Source organism: Strix uralensis, chromosome 1, assembly GCF_047716275.1.
Source record: "Strix uralensis isolate ZFMK-TIS-50842 chromosome 1, bStrUra1, whole genome shotgun sequence".
NCBI lineage: Eukaryota > Metazoa > Chordata > Aves > Strigiformes > Strigidae > Strix > Strix uralensis.
In genome coordinates this window covers 150,243,274-150,267,489 of record NC_133972.1, presented here as the reverse complement: position 1 = coordinate 150,267,489, position 24,216 = coordinate 150,243,274, and the positions used below count along the sequence as shown (strand labels likewise).

Here is a 24,216-nt window from a genome sequence, read left to right as displayed (position 1 = left end):
TAGACAACTAACTGAACACAAGGGCTAGCAGATTATTAAAAAAATAGGTATATTCAAATAAGAATTAGGTGGGCTATAGTTCCTCTACCTTGGACTCTCCTGCGTCTCCTATTAGAAGATTTTGTACCACTGTGGTGCCCCTACAAGGGTGCTGATAAATAGCAGAGGTTTTAGGGGAGCAAGAAGAGACATGAAAAGATTAGAAAACATACAAAGAGCCTGAAGGAGTTTCATCTGCTTATCATTCACAAAAGAACATGTGAAGAGGTTAAGGAACAGCTTAAGTCATGATCTGCATGAATATACACAGAACAACACAGTGGCAAGTAAAACTTCAGCCCATCAAATGCAGCAACATCCTGTACTCAAGATTAAAATTAAACATAATCTAGAAATGAAGTTCACATTTTAAAAGCTACATTCACACCTTAACATTGGCTGATTTTCTGAAATGTATGCTTAGTTCAAACAATAACCAATTCATAGAAGCCTTATGATCTACAGAGAGCAATATTCCATTCTGAGTACTATGAATCAGTGAATAATCTCCTAATAAAAGGAAAATGAAATTTCTTGTTTTATTCATAAGCTACTTACTTCGGCATGTTTTCCCATCTTGCCTTAGCACAAATCCATCATGGCACTGGCAAGTGTATGAATCGTCATTATTAACACAAAGATGTTCACAGCCATGACTGACTGATTTGCAGATGTCCTTATCTAGGAATAATTTAGATTTTATTTACTACAGTTTGATGAATGAGAACATTTCCAAAAATTTAAAGATGAAAAGTAATAAGCTTCTAGTAAATAAAGAATTTAGCCTCCTTTTTGTCAAACAAAATCCCCTGTAAGACCTACCTCTAACACAATATGTTTCTTCAGTAAATCTCTGAGTGCAAGAAAATACAGTGACATAAAATAACTTACTTTTACACGTTTTTTTATCGTCCCTCAATACAAAACCCTCATAGCACTGGCAAATGTATGAACTATCAGTATTCACGCAAACATGTTCACAGCCATGGTCAACAGAATTGCAAACATCTTTATCTGGAAAAAAAATTAAGGTTGTTGGTATTTAAAACATATCTATGAATGCACAGATTATTGAGGAAATCTTCTATTAAAGATAAGGATACTTACTTCTACATGTTTTTCCATCTTCCCTTAGTGCAAAGCCCTCATAACACTGGCAGATGTATGACTCGTCAGCATTAACACAAACATGTTCACAGCCATGGTCAACTGAACTGCAAATGTCTTTATCTGAGAATAGTTGATGATACTTGGTTAAAGCACATCTATAGTGAATGTATCATGCAGAGAGAAGTAATAGCTTTTATTAGTCCACTAATATCACTGAAAGAAATGGGCAAAAATTTAGGCAGAAAACCCTTCTAATTCTTGGTACCTGAAAAAACTGTGAGTCTTTTTTGTCTCCAGTCATATCAGTTTGACTATTAAAATACACTATTTCTGTCCACAGAGTCTCTTACAAACTTCTGGCAGGTATAACAACACTAGTCCTATATTATAACAGTAAACTGTTGTTGTATTGTTAAAACACTTCCACAAATCTACATACTGTACATAAAAGTCTATGTGTAATTATCCGAGTACGTACTTCTGCATGTTTTGCCATCTTCTCTCAGCAGAAAACCCTCATGACACTTGCAAACATACGAGTCATCTTCATTAACACAAATATGCTCACAGCCATGTCTGACCGATTTGCAGATGTCCTGTCCTGGGAGCGATTGATATAAATACAGGTTTCAAATGAGAACATGTTAAAAAAATATAGATATCAAAAGGAAGTTTTTTTCCAGTAAGAAGTGAAAAAACCCTTTTTTTTCCTTGCCTGATGCACATGCAAAAATGTTCAATAGATATTGGTCACTCACTTCTGCACGTTTTGCCATCTTGTCTCAATATAAATCCCTCACGACACTTGCAGATGTAGGAATTGTCAGCACTAACACAAATGTGCTCACAGCCATGGTTGACTGATTTGCAGACATTTTTACCTGGGAATAATTTAATAGATAAAAAATTGTGTTAGTTAAGGGCAAGATGTTCAAAATCTTACAATTCCCAGCTACTGAATGTTCTTGCCCTTCCTAACTTAATCCTGCAAATCATTTCTAGCACTTGCTGTCTTTTTTTGTTGTAACAAAAGGGTACATCTTTGTCCTGCTAATTTTACAACCTTTCTGTTAAGGAAAAGTGCACTGCTCCAGTTCTAGAGTCTGTAGAATTTCATGTGTCCCTAGCATGCAGATTAGTGACCCACAGGGATTTCCAAAGGCACCTAAATCCCTCATCAACATTTCAAGTAAACTTTCTGGTAAGAAACATATCTTTCTATCATCATATTTTTATCTTCAATAATGAAATTGCTCAAACCTGAAATAGTTTTGTTTTTTTTTTTCTTCTCTGTGCTTAAGTTCAGAAGGTGTTTGTCATTTTTCTGTAAAGTAGGATTACAAAAGTTCGGTGTATGTAGTATTTAAGGGTAGCAAGAAAAACAAATTATATGATCCTGCTGTGAAATTCTGGAAAATTGTCAGCTATAATTGGGCAAGCAGATGTTCAGTGTGGTTTTCTGACACAGAATTTAGATGCAATTCATAATTCAAAATAAAATAAAATAAAATCTATTAATTAACATTAGATAAATTAACACCTTGCTTTCACTTTCTTCCCCACACCCTTTATTTTCCTGCAAGGACTCAGAATAGACTAGACTAGACTATTTCAGTTGGAAGGGACCTACAACAATCATCTAGTCCAAGTGCCTGACCAGTTCAGGGCTGACCAAAAGTTAAAGCATGTTGTTAAGGGCATTGTCGAAAAGCCTCTTAAACACTGACAGGCTTGGGGCATCGACCACCTCTCTAGAAGCCTGTTCCAGTGTTTGACCACCCTCTTGGTAAAGAAATGCTTCCTACTGTCCAGTCTAAACCTCTCCTGGTGCAGCTTTGAACCATTCCCACATGTCCTGTCACTAGATACAAGGGAGAAGAGATCAGCACCTCCCTCTCTGCTTCCTCTCCTCAGGAAGCTGTAGAGAGCGATGAGGTTGCCCCTCAGCCTCCTTTTCTCCAAACTAGACAAACCCAGAGTCCTCAGCCACTCCTCATAGGACATGTCTTCCAGCCCTTTCACCAGCTTTGTTGCTCTCCCCTGGACATATTCAAGGACCTTCACATCCTTCTTAACTTGTGGGGCCCAGAACTGCACACAGTGTTCAAGGTGAGGCTGCACCAATGCTGAATACAGTGGGATAGTCACCTCTTTTGACTGGCTGGTTATGCTGTGTTTGATGCACCCCAGGATGCGGTTTGCTCTCCTGGCTGCCAGGGCACACTGCTGACTCGTATGGAGCCTGTCTCCCTTAATGCAGGGCTGCTCTCCAGCCACTCCTCTCCCAATTTAGACTTGTTACTCTGTCTCAGGTGCAGAATCCAGAATATGGACTTGTTAAATTTTATCCCATTAATCTTTGCCCAATAAGGAGCTTTTCATTTGTCATGGTAATATCTGGATGACTTCAATTTTTTTTTCTGTTAATGTTTTTTAACAGCAGATGTTGATGACATCTATGGATATTATTGGGAATACAGTTACAAAATACTTAATGCCCATGTGTTTTTCAGAGAATGATCCATGATTCTTCTTTGATCACTGAGTGATCAAAGCTATAAAAATGGAGAAAAATTTGCAATGAATTTTTTCTTGATATCTGCCACTCATCATAATGGCATATTGCAGTCAAATGTGTAATGCAATTATGATATCTCTTTTGCAATAATCCTTATCCCATGCTGGATAAAACTACCTTTCCATTAATAATATTGAAAGCTTCATGCTGTAAAACACTTTAGAAACATTATATATTTTTGGTTTGATTTGAGAAGAAAATTACATTGTCCCATATAAGGATGTAAGTCAGAATAAAATAATTTGGGATCTACAACAGTCCAATTTCAGGGCTACTTTTTAAATGGCACAGATGTTTAGGGTGTGCCTAAAAGTATGCATCAGTACCACTTTAGATGCCTTAGCATATCCAAGGTATTGACGTCCTGCTGGCAAATATGACGCCAAAGGGGAAACTATGAACTTTTGGAATCCTTGAGCATTTAAAATGACTCTGGACAGCAATATTTAGGCAATCAAATCCCACCTTACAGATTTCTTCTATGTGTGTAACAAAAATCTGAGTTGCTGAAAAATAACTTACGTTTACATGTTTTCCCATCGTTACGAAGCCTGTATCCTTCAAAACACTGACAAGTATAAGATCTGTCGCCATTTACACACAAATGTTCACAGCCATGATCACTCAGAGCACAGTAGTCAACTCCTGTAGGAGTAATGGAAGTTATTAAAAAAATTTAACAAATAATGAATCAACTATTTTTCATCTCTAGGATTTGCATGACGTATAAGTAAGTAAATGTAAATACATTGAACTGCTTAAACAATAATCCAGTTCCTTATCTGATAATACACATACAGCTTCAACAAAATGTAAGAGGGCCTTGTGGTGTATTTTCCATTGATTGCTTTAAGCAGAGTTGAGAAAACATACTTTCCTATGCTTAACATAGCTCAATAGAGTGCATGTCTTAGTATTACAAATTGAATTTAAGAAAAACAAAACACTTCAGCAATGATTTTACATAAGACAGCAAAGACATAAAAAGTACCTTGTGAACACTCTTCTTCAAATACAGTCTCTAAATGGCCCGATGTGAAGGTGGCAGTCCCCAGAACTCAGTTGTGCACCTGACCCAGCTGCCATGGCAGCAAGCAGAAAACCTCTCAGGGACCTCAGTGGGCTTTGGCTTAGACTATTCAAGCTTTTGCAAAGAGTTGTGAATGCCAAGTACTGTCAAATATGGTCCATTTTTCATCTCAAATTTCCTAAGTATTTCTTCTCTGTAATACAAAGACATAGGACCCCTGGGATCCTGCAGACAGCACTTGCTACTGTCTGTTGGATACACACACAGTGTCACTCATTTTTTTGTAATGAGTTGTCAGAGTGGACATCTGTTTACCATTCAGGTGCTCCCACAGCTGTCTTAAGATACATTGTGCCCATGTATATGACATCAGAATTGTAATTCCCAGATGTCTTCCCATTAGGAGTTGTATATGTTAAATGCTAATCTCTTCCATTCAACTGCTCATTTGGGAAATCCCAAAGTGCCAAAACTCTTTTTATTATAGCCTAAAAATGTCTACGAGGAAAATAACTCGAGTGAAAAAACCGACCTCCTTTTACTACAAAGGAAAAGGGATTTTCCATTTGCAAGTCAATAAAACCCCATAGTTTGTCTGTTTCTAAATTTCCAGTGGTTCTTTTAGATAAATGCCTAGAAAAATTGTTTCTAGTAGACCCTATTGCTTTTACATGTACACTAGTTCTGCTTTTGCATCGCTGTCTGCCACCTTCTAGAGCTGCAGTGGCAGACAGAAGCGAAGTCTGTCAAGGTATCGGATGGGCTAAAAAGGTTAGTATGGAGGCAAAGACAAGGTTAAAGACAAAGACGAATTGCCTTTGCTGATTTGCCTCACTTCACCCTAGATCATTTTTGTGACTGAGCACTTGCAGTTTGACTTCTGTTAAAACTGTGTTGCCCAAGTGCAAGAAAAGAAGCAAACTCTGGAGCTGCTTCAACACTCAACAAGCTTGAAAAATAACATACTTCCAGAATCTGTAGAAAAAGTGGCCAAAACCCTGTCATCAGAGGTCAAGGAGAAGCCAACAGGCAAAATGCATTCACATTCCTCTTTTCCTGGCCCTTTCTATACATTATTTTTCCAGTGAAGGAGGCAATTTGGCTATTTGTGAAACTGCAATGATTCTCAATGATCATTAGATTTAAAAAGCGTGGAGAACTGTCAGGACAACTTTTGATCAGCTATTAAGGGTTCCCATGCAAAATGTAAAGCTCAGTGTGGACTCTCACTCCTCCTGCCCCAGGTAAGCTGATGCAGTTTGCCTGGGGGACACTGCTGTCAAGATGACCTGTCAGTCAGACACATTTGTCATGTGACTGAAAATCTGTCCTCAACACCTGGGGATGAACAGATCTTCCAGAACTTTTCTGAATATGTGAAGATTTACAGTTATCTTGACAAGTATCCTTTCCTAAGTCCTTTTTCTGTCTGTTTCTGCCTTCAAATCATTATTAAAGTATTATCAAAATGCAGACTGCAAGAATAAATTGAAGGTGTGTCCTTTCCCAGGTGAGCTGAGATCAAAGAGGTTCTCACAAGACTTACGTGTGCAGGTTTTTAGGTCCTCATTAATGACAAATCCTTCAGAGCACTGACAGACATAGGAGGCATCAGTATTTAGGCACAGTTGCTCACAGCCATGATTGCTTTCAGCACAGTGGTCCACTCCTATTGATTTGTGTTAATAATTGAAGAAATCACATTGGAGCCTTAGATACATACACTGTGACACTGTAGTTAGTACACAATGCCTTTGCAGAGCAAGGGAAAAAGATCAGTACAGCTTTTTATTTATGCAGTATCCCCACCTATTTGAGTAACCTGAGTTAATTAACAACAGATAAGTGAAATGAATATAACAACCCCACTTGGCAGATAACAAACTGGATGAAGCGCAGATCTCCCTTGCCAAAAACCACAAAGGTTTTTTTAATGCAAAGTGGAGTGAAGGGAGAACCTCAAAGTCTCGCCTGGTCTTACCCACAGAATCATGCTTTCTTTCTTTAAAAAGCAAGACTCTCTCTTTTGTTGACCATAAAATTTTCTCAGAGAGAAAGTATGAATATTAGTAACTCTTGAAATAGAAATTAGGGGTTTCAGATTATTTCATAAACAGTAAATTCTTTTTCAACAGGATGAGAAATCACCAATTTAAAACTTCAACCTGACAGCAGGTTCAAGCAGTTAAAGTCTAGTGGGGGACAGATATGACTTATGAGTGTGAGAGTGTCTTAATATGTTCCTTTTCTTTGATTTTCCTATTCCTATTCTAAGTAAGATAAAACGGAATATTTTTTTTAGTCTTGTATGCAACTGGTTGTGTGAAAGATGGAAAGGTGAGGGAAGGGAGAGAGAAGTGTGAATTCTGTTTAACAATTATATTGTCTCAGAATGGACAGCAAAGCAGTAGGGTGAGATACGTGCACTTGCAGATGTACTATGTAATCTGCTGACTCTGTAAGTATAGAAAAAGCACATTTTAGGAAAAAAGCTTTATACTGAACTTCCTCATAATATTTTAGTGCTATTTTTAGTTACATAGGCCCAGATCACTTTAGCTTAACTTGATCATAAGTAGTGGAGTTCCCTCAGACACAAACATGGTCTCATATGTCTCTATTTGCAAATCATTTACAGATGTGAACAGGCATGCCTGCAGCTATTTGTTTACACAAAAATATTCTGTACTTAATGAAAAATTACTTAGTTCTAAATATTGCTGTTTATTAGTTTATTTAACTAAGCAATGAGTTTGCAGTAATTGGTCCAGATTTACCATTATACATAGATGGAGATAATGTTGGCTTGAGTAAGTGAAGCTGAGGTGTCAGTTTTTACTAGCTGAAGCAAGTTCCAGCTGGAACATTCTCCTTTTTCCAACAGTTTACATCATCATGAAGGGGCTTGTGTAACTTCTCAGAGCACACAAGAAATGTGGAGAAAAAAAAAAGGAAATAAAACCCCCCAGTATTCTCTGTGAAAAACTGCATCTGTTTGGCAGTGTCTTTTACAGTACAAACACCCACACTAACGTGAATTTTAAGATTTAAATACTTTGGTTCTCATGCAGAATCTTGTAACACACTCTTTCAAAGAGTGGTGTAATCACAAAGCTGCTAATTACCAGGCTTTAGAAATTAGTATAACTGTCAATTTGGCCATCATGTGTGCTTCATTACATGTGTAAAAAAATGTAAGAAGGTGAGGAGACACAGGAAGGCTCGGTATTTTTAAAAACAGTGTGTGTCTTGGGATACATTAATTTTTAGATATTCAAGTTGTGATAGCTTAAAACCTAATTGCTTAAAAGTTCTGAGCTCTTGCAACACATCCAAGTTTCCTTAAATATGGCTTTATCACAAACAGTTTATTTAAAAATAATTACTCCCTGGACTATCAACTTTTTTTTTTAATTTCAGTGACTGAGTGTTCCTTTGGAAAAATATGTTGTAAGTACATCAGGGAAAAACGCTGCCAATATTTTAGATGATGTGCAAAATAGTTCTCTGCAATAAAAATATCTTCTAAAAACTGGGTGATGTCAAGTGGGCAATTTTGTTGGGTTTTTCTGGTGCAACACTGATCCTTTGTTTAGAAACATTCTTATTAAAAGAGGACATTTTATCCAACAGATCACTGAAAGTGTAAACATATAGAAGGGGGAAGTCTTTACGTATCTCCACATATCAGCATACATCAGCATCAGGTATGCTACAGTTTCACAGCCCATAGCAATGATACAGATGTTCAAGAGTAAGCACTGCTTTTGTGTTAGACACATTGGCTGAACACATTTTCCCAGTTATTTGGATTGGGGAAGATGATGCTTTAGTTCTCTATTGGATCAGGGATCTCACTATAGCATTACTTCACTAGGCCTGGCTTGTGGTGGACGTTACAGTAACATACGTTTGCATAGCTCAGATCTCAGAAGGGACCCAGGAGTGTTTTCTCATTCTGTTCACACCTCGCCCCACTGCAGTAACTAGTCGCTGCAGTTCATGAGACACACTCATTTCTGCACGTATTGCCATCATGTCGTTGGGCGTATCCAGGATAACATTTGCATGCAAAAGACTCTTCCATGTTAACACACTCATGTTCACAGTCATGCTGACCTAAAGCACAGAAGTTTGCTTCTGTGGAGAGAAAACCAGTAAAGAACTCAAGCCAGCCACGAGGCTTTCTGAAGTAAAATGGCTTAGAAAAACTCACTTTTCTTAAATGATACTGCATTCTGTGCTTTGGACACCTGTTAAAGCTGATAGTGAGCTCAGGATCTGAAAGCAGATAGCAAATACTTGGCTATGCAAGACTTCACTTTGACTCCCACAGACCTGCTCCTGTATTCATCAGAAGTCATGCATGGTGAAGGAGGAATGCCTGGTGCTAGTCACCAGTGATGCATTCTTCCTGATTTATAAAGAGGGCCTATATGCAAATGTTCTGCTTTATTTTACAAGCTTATCTAACATGATATATCCTTGTTATAACAAGATTTGGAATAGGAGCTTAATCCTGGAAACGTCACCAGGTTTACAGCCAAATCCAAAGGCCCTCAAGGTTAAGGAAAAATACCCCAAATGGGAATTACAATTTGCCTTTAATTTGCAATTATATCCTTGGCAATAAATATTCTATGCAATGCTGTTCTTTTGCTCCTACACTCACCAAGGCACATCCAATCTACAAAAACATGAACGTATTAAGATACCATATAGATAATAAAAAACAGAATAGCATGGATTGTTGTAAAACCAGTACTCTGTAGACAAAGATGCTTCATGAGAACGCATCTTTAAGACTGAAAGAAAATACAGTTCCAAAACCAGATAAATTTTATGAGCATCTAGAAATATAATAACGTTGCTCCAAGCAATATCAGCAGTACAATTCTTCCCCCCAAGAACTGAGTCACCAGATCAGGCTAGTTCATTTTGCTGAATATATTCTCCTTAAACTTCATCAACATTACATTGAAAAGCTGCTGTGATTCCAAGCCACTACTCAAGGAGAGCTGTAACACGGAAGTCTTTTTAATGTAAATAGTATGTGTGATTGGTTTAGAATCCTGACATTGCTAAGGCTGTTTTTACAATTTTTTTAGGAAACTGTGGGGTTTTGTATGAGACTTCAAGTTGATTTTAATAGCTACGTTATCTATCCAATACTTTCCCAAACTAATGAAATACATCTATCCTTGGCTAAACCAACTGGGCAAAGCAAGGTGATTTTTTTTTTTTTTTAAAAAAAGCTGTCTGTGTCACTACAAGACAAGGTCAGAAAGTTTCAAATAACTAATGAAATTATTGGTTTTGAGCCACTCTGGTTCTTATATTACTCCTCAGGTTTCTGTAAATCTCTTCAGAAAACATCTAATATACAATCTAGTCTACAAAACAGCAAACAGTATATTTTTCCAGCATGTCTGGCTTGTTAAAATTCAAGTTTACAAAGAAACATTTGTTTCAACCTTAATTATACAGAAAACTTTCATCCTTTCAGAAGGGAAACCATTCACAGCAGGTTTAAGAAATAACAGCAGATGAACTTTATTATGTCCAAAGGATTACTCACTTTTGCATGTTTTCTTATCTGGATTAAGTCTAAACCCTTCTTGGCATCGACAAAAATAGGAATCATTTGTATTAACACATTCCTGTTCACAGCCATGGTCCTGAAGAGCACAATAGTCTGGTCCTAAATGGGAAAAATTTCTGTCAGTGAGGAATGTAATTCCTCAAAAATAAGCTAGGTGAAAAACACTCACTTTGTTTTCTTTTCTTTAGCCATTTTTTTTCCTAGGCACCATTTTGACTTTTTAACATATTGTTTCAAACAATGAAAATAAAACGTTCCTTTTTTCCAAATATCTGCCATACTTAGATGTACCTGATATGTACATTTCAATCACAGAATCATCTAGGTTGGAAAAGACCTTGAAGATCACCTAGTCCAACCATTAATATGAATTCTTATGAATTAATGAATTCTTTGAGAACACATGTACTACATGCAGTAAAGTTAGAATCTTAAATACTTCTTAACATTTTGCATCTAAGTCCTATATGTTGCCTCATCAAAATTGCCTCTATTTTACTCAGAGCAAGTTAAATATGATCTGTAATAAATACACAAACATGCTTTTGAAAGCCATTCATTAGATCAAAGAAGAACAATCAGGTCATCAACAGCGTTGGTGTTTTAACAGCTCTTGAGTGTTTGCTACATAGTTCTTCCATTTAAAATGTTCATGAAAGGGAAGATGAGCAAAGTCTAGAAACAGCTACTACTTGTGTATAAAGTACCTTAAAAAGAAAAGTAATTGTGCGGTAAGCACTGGGATATTTACCACATGGTGTTTACCACTATTGATGAAGTCAAAGAACCTGACATTTGCTTAGATGAACCCTCTGGCCATCACTTAGTTTTATATCAGTGGAGTTAATTAATTTATACTAGTGAAAGAATGGTCTTAACCCCTCAGCACTGCTAAAACTAGAGAAACAAATCACAAATGAAGTAAGTCGCATTTTTAAAGACATCCAGGCACTTCTGAACACCCAAAACTTGATTACACAACCTGAAAACTGATATTCAGAGGTTAATTATTATTCCCAGAGATAACTGACTTCTTGAGGCACAAACTGTTCTTGCCTTGTATGTGTGGTGGGCTAATGCAATTGAGCCTTTATATATGATGAAAGCCCTTAGCAATAATAAACCACCTATATTTTCAGGACAAACAAAGTGGAATGCGACTTTCTAAGAAAAGCTGAGAGGAGTATTTTATCATTTATGAACTCCATTTCATACATTTATAGAACATTTCCTTTACCAAAGATTTTTATGACATCATACACACATACACATCTAAATAACACAGAGATACCTTAACTGTTTAGTAAAAAAAAAAACCCAAAACTAGAAAACATGGTTTATTCAAGACTGCACTGGAGTGACAGAAACCATAAAACCATGTGTGTGTACCAAAGGAATATAGCCGTATGCCTTCTGGACCTACTCAGTGCTGTGTTGCGTTTACCTGCTCAAATCCTTGCTAACTCAAGTGTCAGGACAGAATTTTCCTGGATAACTGATTCAGAAGATGACCACAAGAGCTGAAAAGTATGTATTATTATCTTTGTTGAAACCTTGAAGCTATTATGTTGGGAACACTAAAACCACATTTCATTAACACAGTCCAGATTAAGGATGCTAACAGAAGGCTGCTACCAGCTACATGAACCCACCCACAACTCAAACAGGGGTCTTCCCTAAAGAAAATGGTTGAGGCTCAGCACCCCTAAGTATAAGCAGAAGCTACCATCAGTCCCCTTGAAGGGAGCAGCAAGAGTGGCAAAAGTCCCCTTAACAGTTAACTTAGTAGCTAGGAGTGACCTCTACCTGCCTCACTGAAAAATCTGAATTTGCAGCTCTCTTCCAGCCATACATAGACTACTCTGCCGGTGTTGGCAGGGTTGATCTCATGAGCCGTGTTCCTTGTATTTCATTCCAAGAAGTTTGGAGTAATTCCCAGAAAAAACATTTGTCAGATATGCATGACTGTACTGATAACATTTACAATTTCAAGCTTTTCTTTGTAGATATGGGCATGAAAGCTTACTTTCTATTTTTGAAAGGAAAGCCAGGACTCTGAGAAAATCATGAGATCTCGAGAGCTGGTGCCCCAGGCCCAGGCTTGCTTGCTGATGCAGAGATCTGGTCAAGCATGGGTATGAGTCTTGGCTAGTTGGTGATCATCCCCGAGATTCAGTACATAAGCCAAATATGTAGAAATTTATTTTAAAGGTTTGAAATTTACAAACATTTTAAATCCAGTGATCTGAAGTTTGTTTCTTCATGTTTATACTGACTCAAAGGCAGCGTGATTTAGAACATATGGGAGCTAGGGGACACTTTGCTCTGAAGAGCTCTCATTCTGTCTTGACTTTTGTAGCATTAAGAGCTACACAGTTCTTTCATTCATGCTTTATTTTATTAACAAGGCTCAAAAGATACAAAGTGTAAGCAAAAGTGGCTTAGTAAGTTTTACTTATGCTTAGATTGAAGACATGCATCTTGAAAGAGAATGATTTGATATAGTATTTGCTCATTTAGCCCTGATTCAGCCCTGACAGCTCCTTCTGAATCAATCTCTAGGGCCTACCATGTCCAGTCACTTTGATTTTTCCCTAATTGCAACCTGATGGTATTTTTTCCCTTAATTTTACACTAATTTAAAGCATTTACAACAAAACAGAATGCAGTTAACATGGCAGAGATGCACAGATCTGTGAGAAGCCTTGTCCGCGGCCTCTGCCCCTTGGCTTGGGAAATGCATTTAATGTCAGGCTCTCACCCTTGGTTCTTACCTGAGCTTTGTTATAGGTATGCCTGTGCCTAGCCTTGCATTTTGCTGATCTTGACTGCTGACTGGCTGATTTGATTTCCTGAATTGACTTTAGACCTCTCTTGACGCTATGGACTTGTCTGGTGATCACTGGATTGTTGGATGAGTCTGGTTACTGTCATTAGGGCCTGTTTTGTTCTTCTTCTTTGGGTGCTGTGGGATCAAAGGCCTTGTCAGAGAGATTACTGACCCTGCCTGCCTCATAGCCATCCTTGGCTCCTAGCTTGCACTCCCTTGCAGAGCAGTGTACATTTATGTTATATGTTAAAGATCTCCTCCATTCCAGAGATCCAACATGAAACATGTCTGGTCAAGATCAGAGGGGAAATGACACTGGGAATGTGGTGGTGAAGTCTGTTACCTGACCGAAAGGATGTACTGAATAAGGCTTTCTACAAACAGATAGCAGAAGTCTCCAACTCATAGGCTTTTGTTCATGTTGGAAATTTCAACCAGCCAAACACCTACTGGGAGGGTAAGACAATGTTGTGCAGGCAACTCAGGAGGTTTCTGCACAGACTTGGTGACAACTCCCTACCACGAATTCTTGAGGGGTGATGTTCTTCTTGACTTGCAGCTGTGACCATGATATGACTGAGTTCACAATCCAGAAGGCTAGGAAGGAAAACAGCAGAATTCAGACTCCATATTTTACAAGCTCAGATTTCAGCTTATTCAGGGAATTGCTAGGATGAATCCCCTGGGAAAGAGCCAAGAAGAGAAAGGATGCCCAGGAGAACTAGGTGATTTCTAAAACTTGCTAAGAGCTCAGGAACAAATGATTCCATTGAACTGCAAAATCTGCTTAGAAGATCAAAGAGCTTCTCAGTGAACTAAAACACAAAGAGGGAAAATAGTAGAGGGAGAAAGAAGGACCAAGAAAAAAACAGGAGAATAAAGCATTGCTTAGGTACTTTGGGACAAAAACAAAGCCCAGCTGGATCTATTACTACTGAGGTACACTAAGGGTAATAAGAAGGGACTCTACAAATATGCTGGTAGTAAAAAGAAAGTCACAGAAAATGTGGGCCTTTTGGCTGAGAGAACAACCTAGTGATGACCAATACAGAAATGGCTGAAAAAAATAAAACCTTTTTTATTCCTGGTTCTCATAGACAAAGCCTACTCCCAGATTTCCATGTGTATCAGTACAGTTTGGGAAAGAGAGGGGCTAGCAACTTCTGTTAGAGACTACTTAGAGAAACTGGATATAGACAGATCCATGGTATGACTGGTATTCACCTGTGGGTGCTGAAAGAGCTAGGCAATGTGACACCACTGTCTATCCTGTATGAAAATCCACAGGGACTGAGAGAGGTCCCTCATAACTGAAAAATGCTAATGTTACACTCATCTTTAAAAAAAAGGCAGGAAGAAAGACCCAAGGAACTATAGACCAATATGCACCTTTCAGTCCCAGGATCATAGGGCACATCCTCTCAGAATTAATTTCCAAATATACGAAGGACAAGAAGATTATTTGGAATAGTCAACATGGATTTACCAAGGGCAAACCATGCCTGATCAACCCATTCACCTTCAGTGATTAAATGACTGCATCTGTGAACAAGGACTTTGGCACTAGTAAAGCTCTTTGTGCTGCCTCCCGCAGCATTCTCATTTGGAAGCTGAGGAAGTATAGGCTGGAAGAAAGAACTGTTAGGTGGGGTGAAAATTTGCCAGGCCACCAGCCTTAAAGGATAGTGATCGATGGCTTCATGTCTGGTTGGTTGCTGATAATAATCACAGGGGACAGTACTGGGGGTCACATTGCTAAACATCTTCATCAGTGACATAGGTGATGATACAAAGCTCACCCTCAGCATATCTGTGGGTGACACTAAACTAGGGACAGTCACTGAAAACAAACAGCAGAACTTCAATACTGAGGAACCTTGATAAACTTGATGATTGGACCAGAAGATGTCTTATGAAGTTCAGCAAGAATTGCAAAGTTCTGCATCTGGGTTGGAAACACTCCACAGTTTGTACAGACTGGGAAGTGACCCGCTTTCAGGGAGCAGCATGGGTCAGCCGCTCCCTAAGGGAAGGAGAGCCGGGAGCCAAGGGCTATAACACAGCTGAGCAGGGTAGGGGCCTTGTCAGACAGGCAATACCCAGGCAAGGTGAGCAGGACAGGCCTGGAAATGGTAGCCAGGTTTAACCAGAAGTCCAGACCATCAGACAAGTACATGCTGTGAGGCAGGTCTGAGGTCAAGCCAGGAAGCCAGCCTGCATGTCAGGATGAGGTGGCGCCACTCCTGGTGAGGGCAGCCAGGGTCTGACACAGCCCAGTGTGGCAGGTCCACAGTGGCAGGGCAAGGCCATGGTCAAGTTAGGAAGTCAGTCTGCAGGTCAGGTTCTGGATCAACAAGGGCTATTGCCAGGCCCAGCTGGAGACTGCACTTGACATGCTTTTGTGCAGTTCTGGAACAATCCCATCCCTTCTCCCCCCAGTTAAAGGGAATAAATTGAAGAGGGCTCAACAGAGACCTTCTGCTGGGGTATAGTGCACCTGACTTGTGCAGAGAACCTGAGAAATCTGGTCTTACTGTGTTTGGTGAAAAAGAAGGTATCTAACTGCAGCCTACAATTACTTCTTGTAGGTCATTACAAAGGTGATGGAGCTAAACCCTTCTTGGCAGTGCCAGATGATGTAAAAAGGAACAATGGTCACTACCTGTGGCTTGGGTGATTTGTGTTGGACATGAGGAAAATGTTTTTCACTAGTGGGACAGTGCAGCAGTGGAATAGGTTGCCCAGAGAGTTTGTGGACTCTCCACTGGAGCTTTTTGAGACTCAACTAGACAAAACCATAGCTGACTCAATCCACAGTTTGTGGCAGTTCCACTTTGAAGTGAAGGCTAGAGTAGATGACTTCCAGAAATCCTGTCCAACCAGCATTTGATTTAAACAGGTTGAAATAATTCATACAGTTAGACCATAAGCTGAAAACTACTTGAGACATTTAAAATGTTTATGCAGTTTTAAGGTCTTTGTTCAGTTCAAACTGGGGAAGAAAACACTGCTTAAAATCCACATTCTTAAATTGAAGGTATTAACAAAAATTGTGCTTGGGCAGTGTCACTTACACTATAGTAAGATTTCAAGATTTCAAAAATCTATAGATAGTGGAAGCTTAAGAGAATTTAGCCAGCCCTTAGCTGACAGATACTTGATACACGGGTGAGTTCATACAATCTACAAGCAACATGAATCAGTACAAACTGTACTCTGGCCCTTGGGAAGGCAGAAAATTTATCTCCCCTGACTCTGACCATCTAAAAATTAGGTGTCATCCAGGCTCCCTGCATAGTCAAGGAAAATACAGGTACTTCTGTAAATTTGTGTCAGAGCTGTGAGCAATGGCTTTCTAGAAGTGTGTGTCTCCCTTGATCATAAGGTCAGATGTACAGCCTGGATTAGATCTTTCTTTCTAAATGTTAAATTTAAGTGAAATAGATACCAAGCACAATATACAGTCCAGCCTATAGGTTAACATAGTCTCTCATCATAAAGACTGAAATGTCCCCAAGGCTGTAAAAAGCAGAGATGCAGTGCTATATTGATGCATTTTTTGAGTAATAATGTTTGAACATATTATTCAATAATATGGGCTAAATTCACCACTGGCATCAGCAGTTCCACTCACATAAAACTAATGGCGTTTGTCTGCTTACAGACACAGTAGTAACATTTCTTTATCAAGGCCCATATTTATGACGAAAGGTAATTAGGAAGGTAGGTTACGGTTTTCCCTTCACATTTCCTGAAAGTGAGTTATGACTTAAACATGTGGAGGGTTTAGCTTGTTTTCCCAATTATAGGAAGCCTTGGCAAGAATACTTTCTGGTATGTCAGTTCCCCTCCGCTTTATATCCCCTCCTAACTCTGGTATTTTGAGCTTGTTAGCCTGGTATCAATCAAATTTGACAAACAAAAAAGCCATGAAGTTACTAGGACCTGATGGAAACATGGAAGCTTGATAGAAGATACTGATGTTGCTAGAGCTTTGGAACACTATAAAAGAACCCACTCCTGAGAAAAATCCATAGGAAAAGAGGCTGAAATGTCTTCTCTGATTGTGGAACTACTCTATTTAATTTTAGTTTGTCTTACAAACCAAACATTATAAATTGTCTTGTACAGACTTGTTTGTTTACCCAGATAGGGAGATGATATTGTAACTGGATATGGATAATCAGAGACTGTGCAAGACAAAGCTTTGGGCTTTTACTGTTGAAAAGGAGTCTGGTTTCATGTTAAAAGTTTCCTGTTCATTAGAGGTCCTCTCTCCTTAGCCCCTCCCCCAAAAAGCCAAACTACCCCCCAAAACAACTTGCATTGCTTTCAAGACCTTTGGCTTCTAGGACACTCCAATATTTTCTATACCTGATGCATTATTCAGTGTTCCCAGGACCAGTGGGAATATTACTGCTGAGAACTGGAAGACAGAAGAAGTACAAACTGTTCATAATTAAACCTCATCACAACTTACTTCTGCAAGTTCTTTTGTCTGGATTTAAAATGAACCCTGGGTGGCATCTACAGTAGTAGGAGTCTTCAGTGTTAACACATTCGTGTTGACAACCTTGGTTATCCAAAGCACAGTAATCTACAACTGAAAAAGAACAAGACCAACATGTACAATTTAGAAAAACAAAATTAAAACTATTATACATAGATATTATGATACTAGTTACACATAGTAGCTATAAAAAAAAAGAAAAGACATTTCTGTTCTGAAGAGCCCTTCTGCAAAAAGTAGTGCACTTTCAATATCAGCTGGTAGATCAGATTTGATATGAGTCCTGGGTCATTTCTCTTACCCTTTGAACATTCATCAGCTCTTGGATTGTCAGGAGCCTTCTCAACATGTTTTCTCAGATCTGAAAACCAAGCCTCAGTCAGTAACTCTGTCCAGATGTTCACACTGTAGCCCAGGGCATAGCAAAGTTTGCTTGATTTAGGTCTGTCTTCTGTGTCTCCAGACTCAGTCCTGGAATTGCTCTACTTTTCCTTAGTTCCCTCCCAGTTGTATTAGTTCTCAAGAGCTGTTCCTGTAGCCTCAGTATATAGGAGACCCATGGCAATACCTTCTACACCAAGGACTGTCACAGTACATTCATTCCCTCTGATGTGCTCCAGATTCATCCTGTACAAAGCAGCTGCAGCTATGAAGCCTGAGAGTTTCAAGCTGATATTCACCACTGATATTTTGCTTATATAATACCTTTTGTATGAGAGAATAAAATATCGTAGCTCGTCCAGTCACTTATTTCACAAGTCTGGTCATTTATTATGCCAACCCATATTTACAAGATAGATCACCAAAGGATAATAAGGTAATACTTTAGAGAGTTTACTCAGTCAAGCCAATTCAAAAGTGCCAAACAAGTTAAATGATTTTTTTAAAAATTTCTTTGCAGGTTAAGCTGTTTCTTCACAAAGAAAGCTTAGAAGAAACTACAGATAAGTCACAAAGCAGGTGTTCTGTCCCCAAAGAGCTGCCAGGCTCACATTAGGCAAGTTTAACTGATTCTTTCTGCAGAAGACAGTAATGTGCTCAGCTTCACACAGACATTTAACGAGACAGATTCCCCTTCTTTGCCAACTGAGCACATTTTTCATTACTTTATACTGCTGAGCCTCGCGAATTGCTTTAAGAGCCAGTAATTTGTTTTAATGAAATCAGTTCTTTCTTCAATAGCCCTGTCTTTGCAAATCATGTGTATGCTCAGGTGTGCCAAGATATTTAGTCAAAGTCATCTAGTCAGGAAAGCGGATAATACATTTAGTTACTCTGAAAGAGCTTCTTTTAACCCTTCAGAATATTTGTGTTGAATCAAGTCAAATTAGACTATTTACTGGCTGCTATGTGAGACCATTTTCCTGGCAAGCACCTTCCTGTTTCCAGACTGAATAAGCTTCATATAAAAATGTATTTACTGAATATGTATTTCAAGGATATAATGTGTCATACAATTAGTCAGCTTTCCTCTTAAATGAATTCTAACCACATGCACATTTTCAACTGTTTTAAAAGATTCATTAAGAAATAAGTAGGCCAAAGAATATATAATTTTTTTTTCTATCTAGCATCATACCTGTGAAACAGCCTATATGGATCACTCCATAAGGTCATCTCCTCCTCTGCATTTAAACCCTAACGAAATGCATTTTTACCACAATACCTGAACTGCCTGACTACAGAACAGAACAGAGTAATTCCAGTTGGAAGGGCCCTACAACGATCATCTAGTCCAAGTGCCTGACCAGTTCAGGGCTGACCAAATGTTAAAGCATGTTGTTAAGGGCATTGTCCAAAAGCCTCTTAAATGCTGACAGGCTTGGGGCATTTACCACCTCTCTAGGAAGCCTGTTCCAGTGTTTGACCACCCTCTTCATAAAGAAACGCTACCTGCTGTCCAGTCTAAACCTCCCCTGGTGCAGCTTTGAACCATTCCCACGTGTCCTGTCCATGGATACCAGGGAGAAGAGATCAGCACCTCCCTCTCCACTTCCCCTCCTCAGGAAGCTGTAGAGAGCAATGAGGTTGCCCCCCAGCCCCCTTTTCTCCAAACTAGACAAGCCCAAAGTCCTTAGCTGCTCCTCACAGGACATGTCTTCCAGCCCTTTCACCAGCTTTGGTGTTTGAGAGACAACTAAACAGGTCTTAGAATGCTTTATTATCAACATCTGAGGAACTATGACCCTAAGCACTTACAGATGACAATCTCTTGAGGGAGGAACTGTGCCTTCTTATGGCTATGCATCTGCTAATATACTGTGGACAGAAAGGAAAAAAACCCACAAAATAAATAACTAATTTTTCCAGGCTTGCTTTTTTCCATTTATAGCCTTCTGGGGACCTCTTACTCAAAGAAGTAGGTCTGTTGGCCTGTAAGAATAATGTCTTTCCACTAACACAGTTCAAGAGAGAACATTATCTTGACAGTTACTTTTGGAGATAAGTATTATTGCCTTTTTTCAATAATTTTTGTATACAAATTGCCCTAATTCTAGCCAGACTTAGCCTTGCAGACTGGCACTAGTAATTGACCTACAAATTCATTTATCTTTTAGCTTCATGTTTCATTTTGGTGGTACTTGCTTAGAAGAGAAACTTCTCAACAGCATGCCAGTCAGCAAGTAGGTAAGCTGTCCATGGAGTTAAATCTTCCTGAAAAGACTGAGAAAAATTAAAAATCTCTATTTCTTACATTGAAGTACTGTAATCCTTTAGTTGGTATGCAGAAAATATACGCAGTTTGTATAAGAGCAAATCAGAATAATATTTTTCTAATTTTTTAAAGTTTTATTTCCATATTTCTGTACTGAGTCATGAGATAAAGACTAGAATGTGAACACTTAGAGATCGCACTGTTTTTAATGTTAGCCCATGTCTATTTCAGTAAGGAACTTTTCTAAAGGATGCATTAATGAACTTTTTAGTGAGCAAGCAATTAATTCAGTTGTCATCTCCCCATGTTTGTTTCACCCTGTTTTTCTTGCTTGGAATTAGCTGGTAAGTGATGACAGCCATCTTTTACTTCCAGTTACCAGTTCTGCACTCTGGGTACTTACATTGCCCTCTCTGAACTGTGGACATCATGGGTCACCTTTCTCTTCTATTGTTGTTTTACTCCTATGATGTTTATATAGATTATTCAGGCTTAGGAGAACAGAGTAAGTTAAGGGGAAGGTTAGAGAAAAGGGTAGGAAGAAAAGATCATAGAATAAGTAAAGCCATCAGGAGAATGAAAAAGAATGGGGGGGAAGAGTAGCGCAGACTCATGGATGACTCGTAAGAACCTAGAAAGCAGCCAAAAAAATCTAGCGGTGCTAGGACTGCAGAGAGGCGCCAGCAGCCTAATCACTGCCAGGAGAAGAGGTCCCAAGCCCAACAGCTGCAGCAATACGGAGACAGTCTAGCACCAGTGCCAGGAAAGAGAGGACAGCATGTCCAGCAATACCAAGAAGGCAGAGAGACTGAGTGTCCAGCAGCATGATGGAGAAAGAATGGCTCATTACCACCCGATTTTAACTGGCAGGATTTTGTTCATGTGAAAGGAGGGCAGTTAACATGAAAAGCTTTTAAAAAGGCAAAGTGATAGTGCTCTGCCAGCCATACTTATCACTGAGCAGACAACTTCAAATACTGTTTCATCTACAAATTTGTTCATAAACTGTGTTACAAACAGTCAGAGTGGTTGGCCATTCAGTGCTCGCTTTGAATGGATACGTTGTAAACTGCCGGTCCTGAGATTTTATTTAATTATTGCCATTCAGAGAACTGGCTGACATGTCAATAAAGCAATTAGTATTGCCTTTGATCCTTAACCAGAGAAATTAGCCCATCAGAATGGAGGAAGAGAACTTAATAAATCTGCTTGTGAAATGAGTTTTCTGTACTTTCTCATTTACTTTTGCTGTAGTTAAAATTTTAGAAGTCTTAGATATCTTAGAGAGAAACCTTCAGATCTTTGAGACAACTGCAATGTGTATGTCTTGCTGAAATTCTCTCTTTGTTCTCTGGATGAAGAGGAGAAAATAACCTTGATGAAGTCACTGCTTTTTGCAAAATTGTTGTACTCAGTGGTCTCTGGTATATGTGTACATCAAGATCTTTCTTCTGATCCTGCTCATTTGATAATAAATACTCCACAGAAAAGAATGGTTAACTAGCTTAAGAGTTATGAAAACTGAGAGTTATCACTACACAGTCTTCTTTACAAGATTTTCCAGCAAGTGCTTATACATTGGTGATCACATCTGCAGAAGCTGTACATTCTTGGTAGAAGCATATTCTTCAAAAATCTCAAATTGTTCAAATCTGAAAAGTCAAATTCTGGAGACTGACAGCTAATAGGATTTGTAGACAAACTAGCAACAAAACTGCAAACTACCCAGACAATCTTTTCTTGTTCAGGAAATGTAGAGAGGCTCAGTTCTGCATGAGTAAAACATAATAAATATACATTGAAACATTCACATGCATCAGTAAGAAATGAAAAAGTTAAATGGTCAAATAAATTAAAAAGAAGATTGAAAAACAGAAGTGCTAATAATGTGCTTTAAGATCACAATTAAGACTACTAATTATTGCAGGGGTATGAATGGCATGAGTTCATGTTTTTTGCTAAATTAGGTGTAAATGAATAGAAATCAAGTGGAGAGGAAAGACAGCTATAAAATGTAAGATACCATAGTGAACCCATGCATGACCTGTATTTTGAAAATAATGAAAATAACTGAGAATATGGAAGCTTCAAATGTCATCAATGCAGCTTATAATAGGCCTGTATGTCTCCATGTCGAAGAGAGTCAGTGAGGACATAGAAGAAAATGTTAAAGATTTATCACACCTCCAAATAACACTCTTCAGACTTTGCAGAGAAGTTATTAACAGGCAAAAAACAAGTGCCACTCTAAGAAATTTAATAAATGGCATAGAAATATTTTGAAGCTTTTAATAAGAAAAATAGACTTTGTACTTATTATAGAGGATAATAGTAGGTTTGACACACAAAGAATTTCACCAAAATTTACTTTTATCCCTACAATGCTATGGTAGCTACCTTCTCAGTAAGAATATCTTGGGATGTAAAGGACCCTTCAACTTAATAGGGAGAAAATAGTAACAACAGCTGATGCCACTAAGCATAAATATTTTGCATTAGAATATACGGTAGGAAAGAATTGGGGATAAAAGAACCTACCACAGAAGTCACGGATTTTCTGTCTCAGGATATAGTCAAATCAGTAGCACAGAAATATATGCTTTATCCTAACACAGGTAAAGGTCAAGAGGATTAGCTAAAGTTATTGGATGAACTTCTGTGGAGTGTTAGATGTAGAAATCTGGCCCAGAACATCTAATAGGCCTTCTTGCCTAAATAGCCATCATTAGCTGCATTTTCAAAACAAGACAACTTTAGAAAGCAGGTTGTTAAAATGGTATATTAGTGGCCAAATTATGCTGAAGATAAATTATGTTGAGAAATTTAAACACTCCTGTACTGAGATCATGAAGCTACAAGTAAGGGAAACATTTCTGAAGAGTAAGTACAGAGTGAACGTTCTTCAAAACTGCATATGTTATCCTATGTCTAAAAAACCTCAAGACTTCATTTGTGTGTCACATGTGAAACTACATGCAGAAACTTCGGTTCCATAAACTGTCATCTATTTTGCATCTCAAAATAGGATTATGCAAGGTAATAGCTCTGTGAAGGTAATAAGAGACAGATTATATTATGTTAGAGTTTAAAATGACAAGAAAGAGTAAACTGATGGACATTGTGGTGACCTGTGGCAGATTTGGGGCCAAGGATTCACTTGGATCCACTTCCATGGGATTTCAGCATGTGTTTGAAATTAAGCATGTATTTAAGTGCTTGCCTGAAGAGAATACTTAGCAAATAAGGTCATTTTTTTTCAAGGACTCACTAGAGTTTTTTTGTGGTAGATGCCAGAAGACAGTATTTTCCCAAAATGTAGCATGGGATGAAAAGTTTACAGGAAGGCTAATGGGATAGTGAAAAAGATTATCCTAAAAGTATTTATTGTGTCTAAATGGGGAAGAAGAGTGAGATACTTATATGGTAATAGAGAGGGAAGCATGTTTTATGTTAAAAATCATTATACTGTATTTCCACAGTCACTCTTTTGAGTTGTAATTCTCAGAGCTGATGTTTGCTTCTTTACTGCCCACAGCAAAAATCAAAGGCACATAGTGGATGGGTTCTTAAGGGGGGCTAAACTTTCCTTAAAGTCATCTTCCCAAAAAGAGTTTGAAATCTCTCCTGGCATGATCATAAAACCAAGTGAGAAATGACAAGAAATTGTCCACTTTCAAGTTTTTCTATGTATAACTTCTATCTGAGGAGGAGCTACTGAGTTTGTCTGGCTTTGTTTGTTTTTTAATGGCCACATATATCATGCCAGTACATTGCTGGCCACCTACACGGATCTAGAATAAAACATCTGGTGTGTTGTTTCAAAACAGCAATGTTACTTTCTGTGTGAAATGAGTTGGAACA

The 24,216-nt window shown here is 38.4% G+C and overlaps 1 protein-coding gene across 1 annotated transcript in view; it reads right to left on the bottom strand.

The window, feature by feature from the left end:
- MATN2 (matrilin 2) overlaps window positions 1–24,216 on the bottom strand; it is a 76,528-nt gene that overhangs the window by 17,867 nt on the left and 34,445 nt on the right. Inside the window, exons 6-14 of the mRNA XM_074885096.1 lie at window positions 17,670–17,792; window positions 10,336–10,458; window positions 6,304–6,426; window positions 4,250–4,372; window positions 1,908–2,030; window positions 1,628–1,750; window positions 1,147–1,269; window positions 931–1,053; window positions 598–720 (exon numbers count right to left, since the gene is read on the bottom strand). Coding sequence (XP_074741197.1) covers window positions 598–720; window positions 931–1,053; window positions 1,147–1,269; window positions 1,628–1,750; window positions 1,908–2,030; window positions 4,250–4,372; window positions 6,304–6,426; window positions 10,336–10,458; window positions 17,670–17,792 — 1,107 coding nt within the window. The remainder of the gene's footprint in view (window positions 1–597; window positions 721–930; window positions 1,054–1,146; window positions 1,270–1,627; window positions 1,751–1,907; window positions 2,031–4,249; window positions 4,373–6,303; window positions 6,427–10,335; window positions 10,459–17,669; window positions 17,793–24,216) is intronic.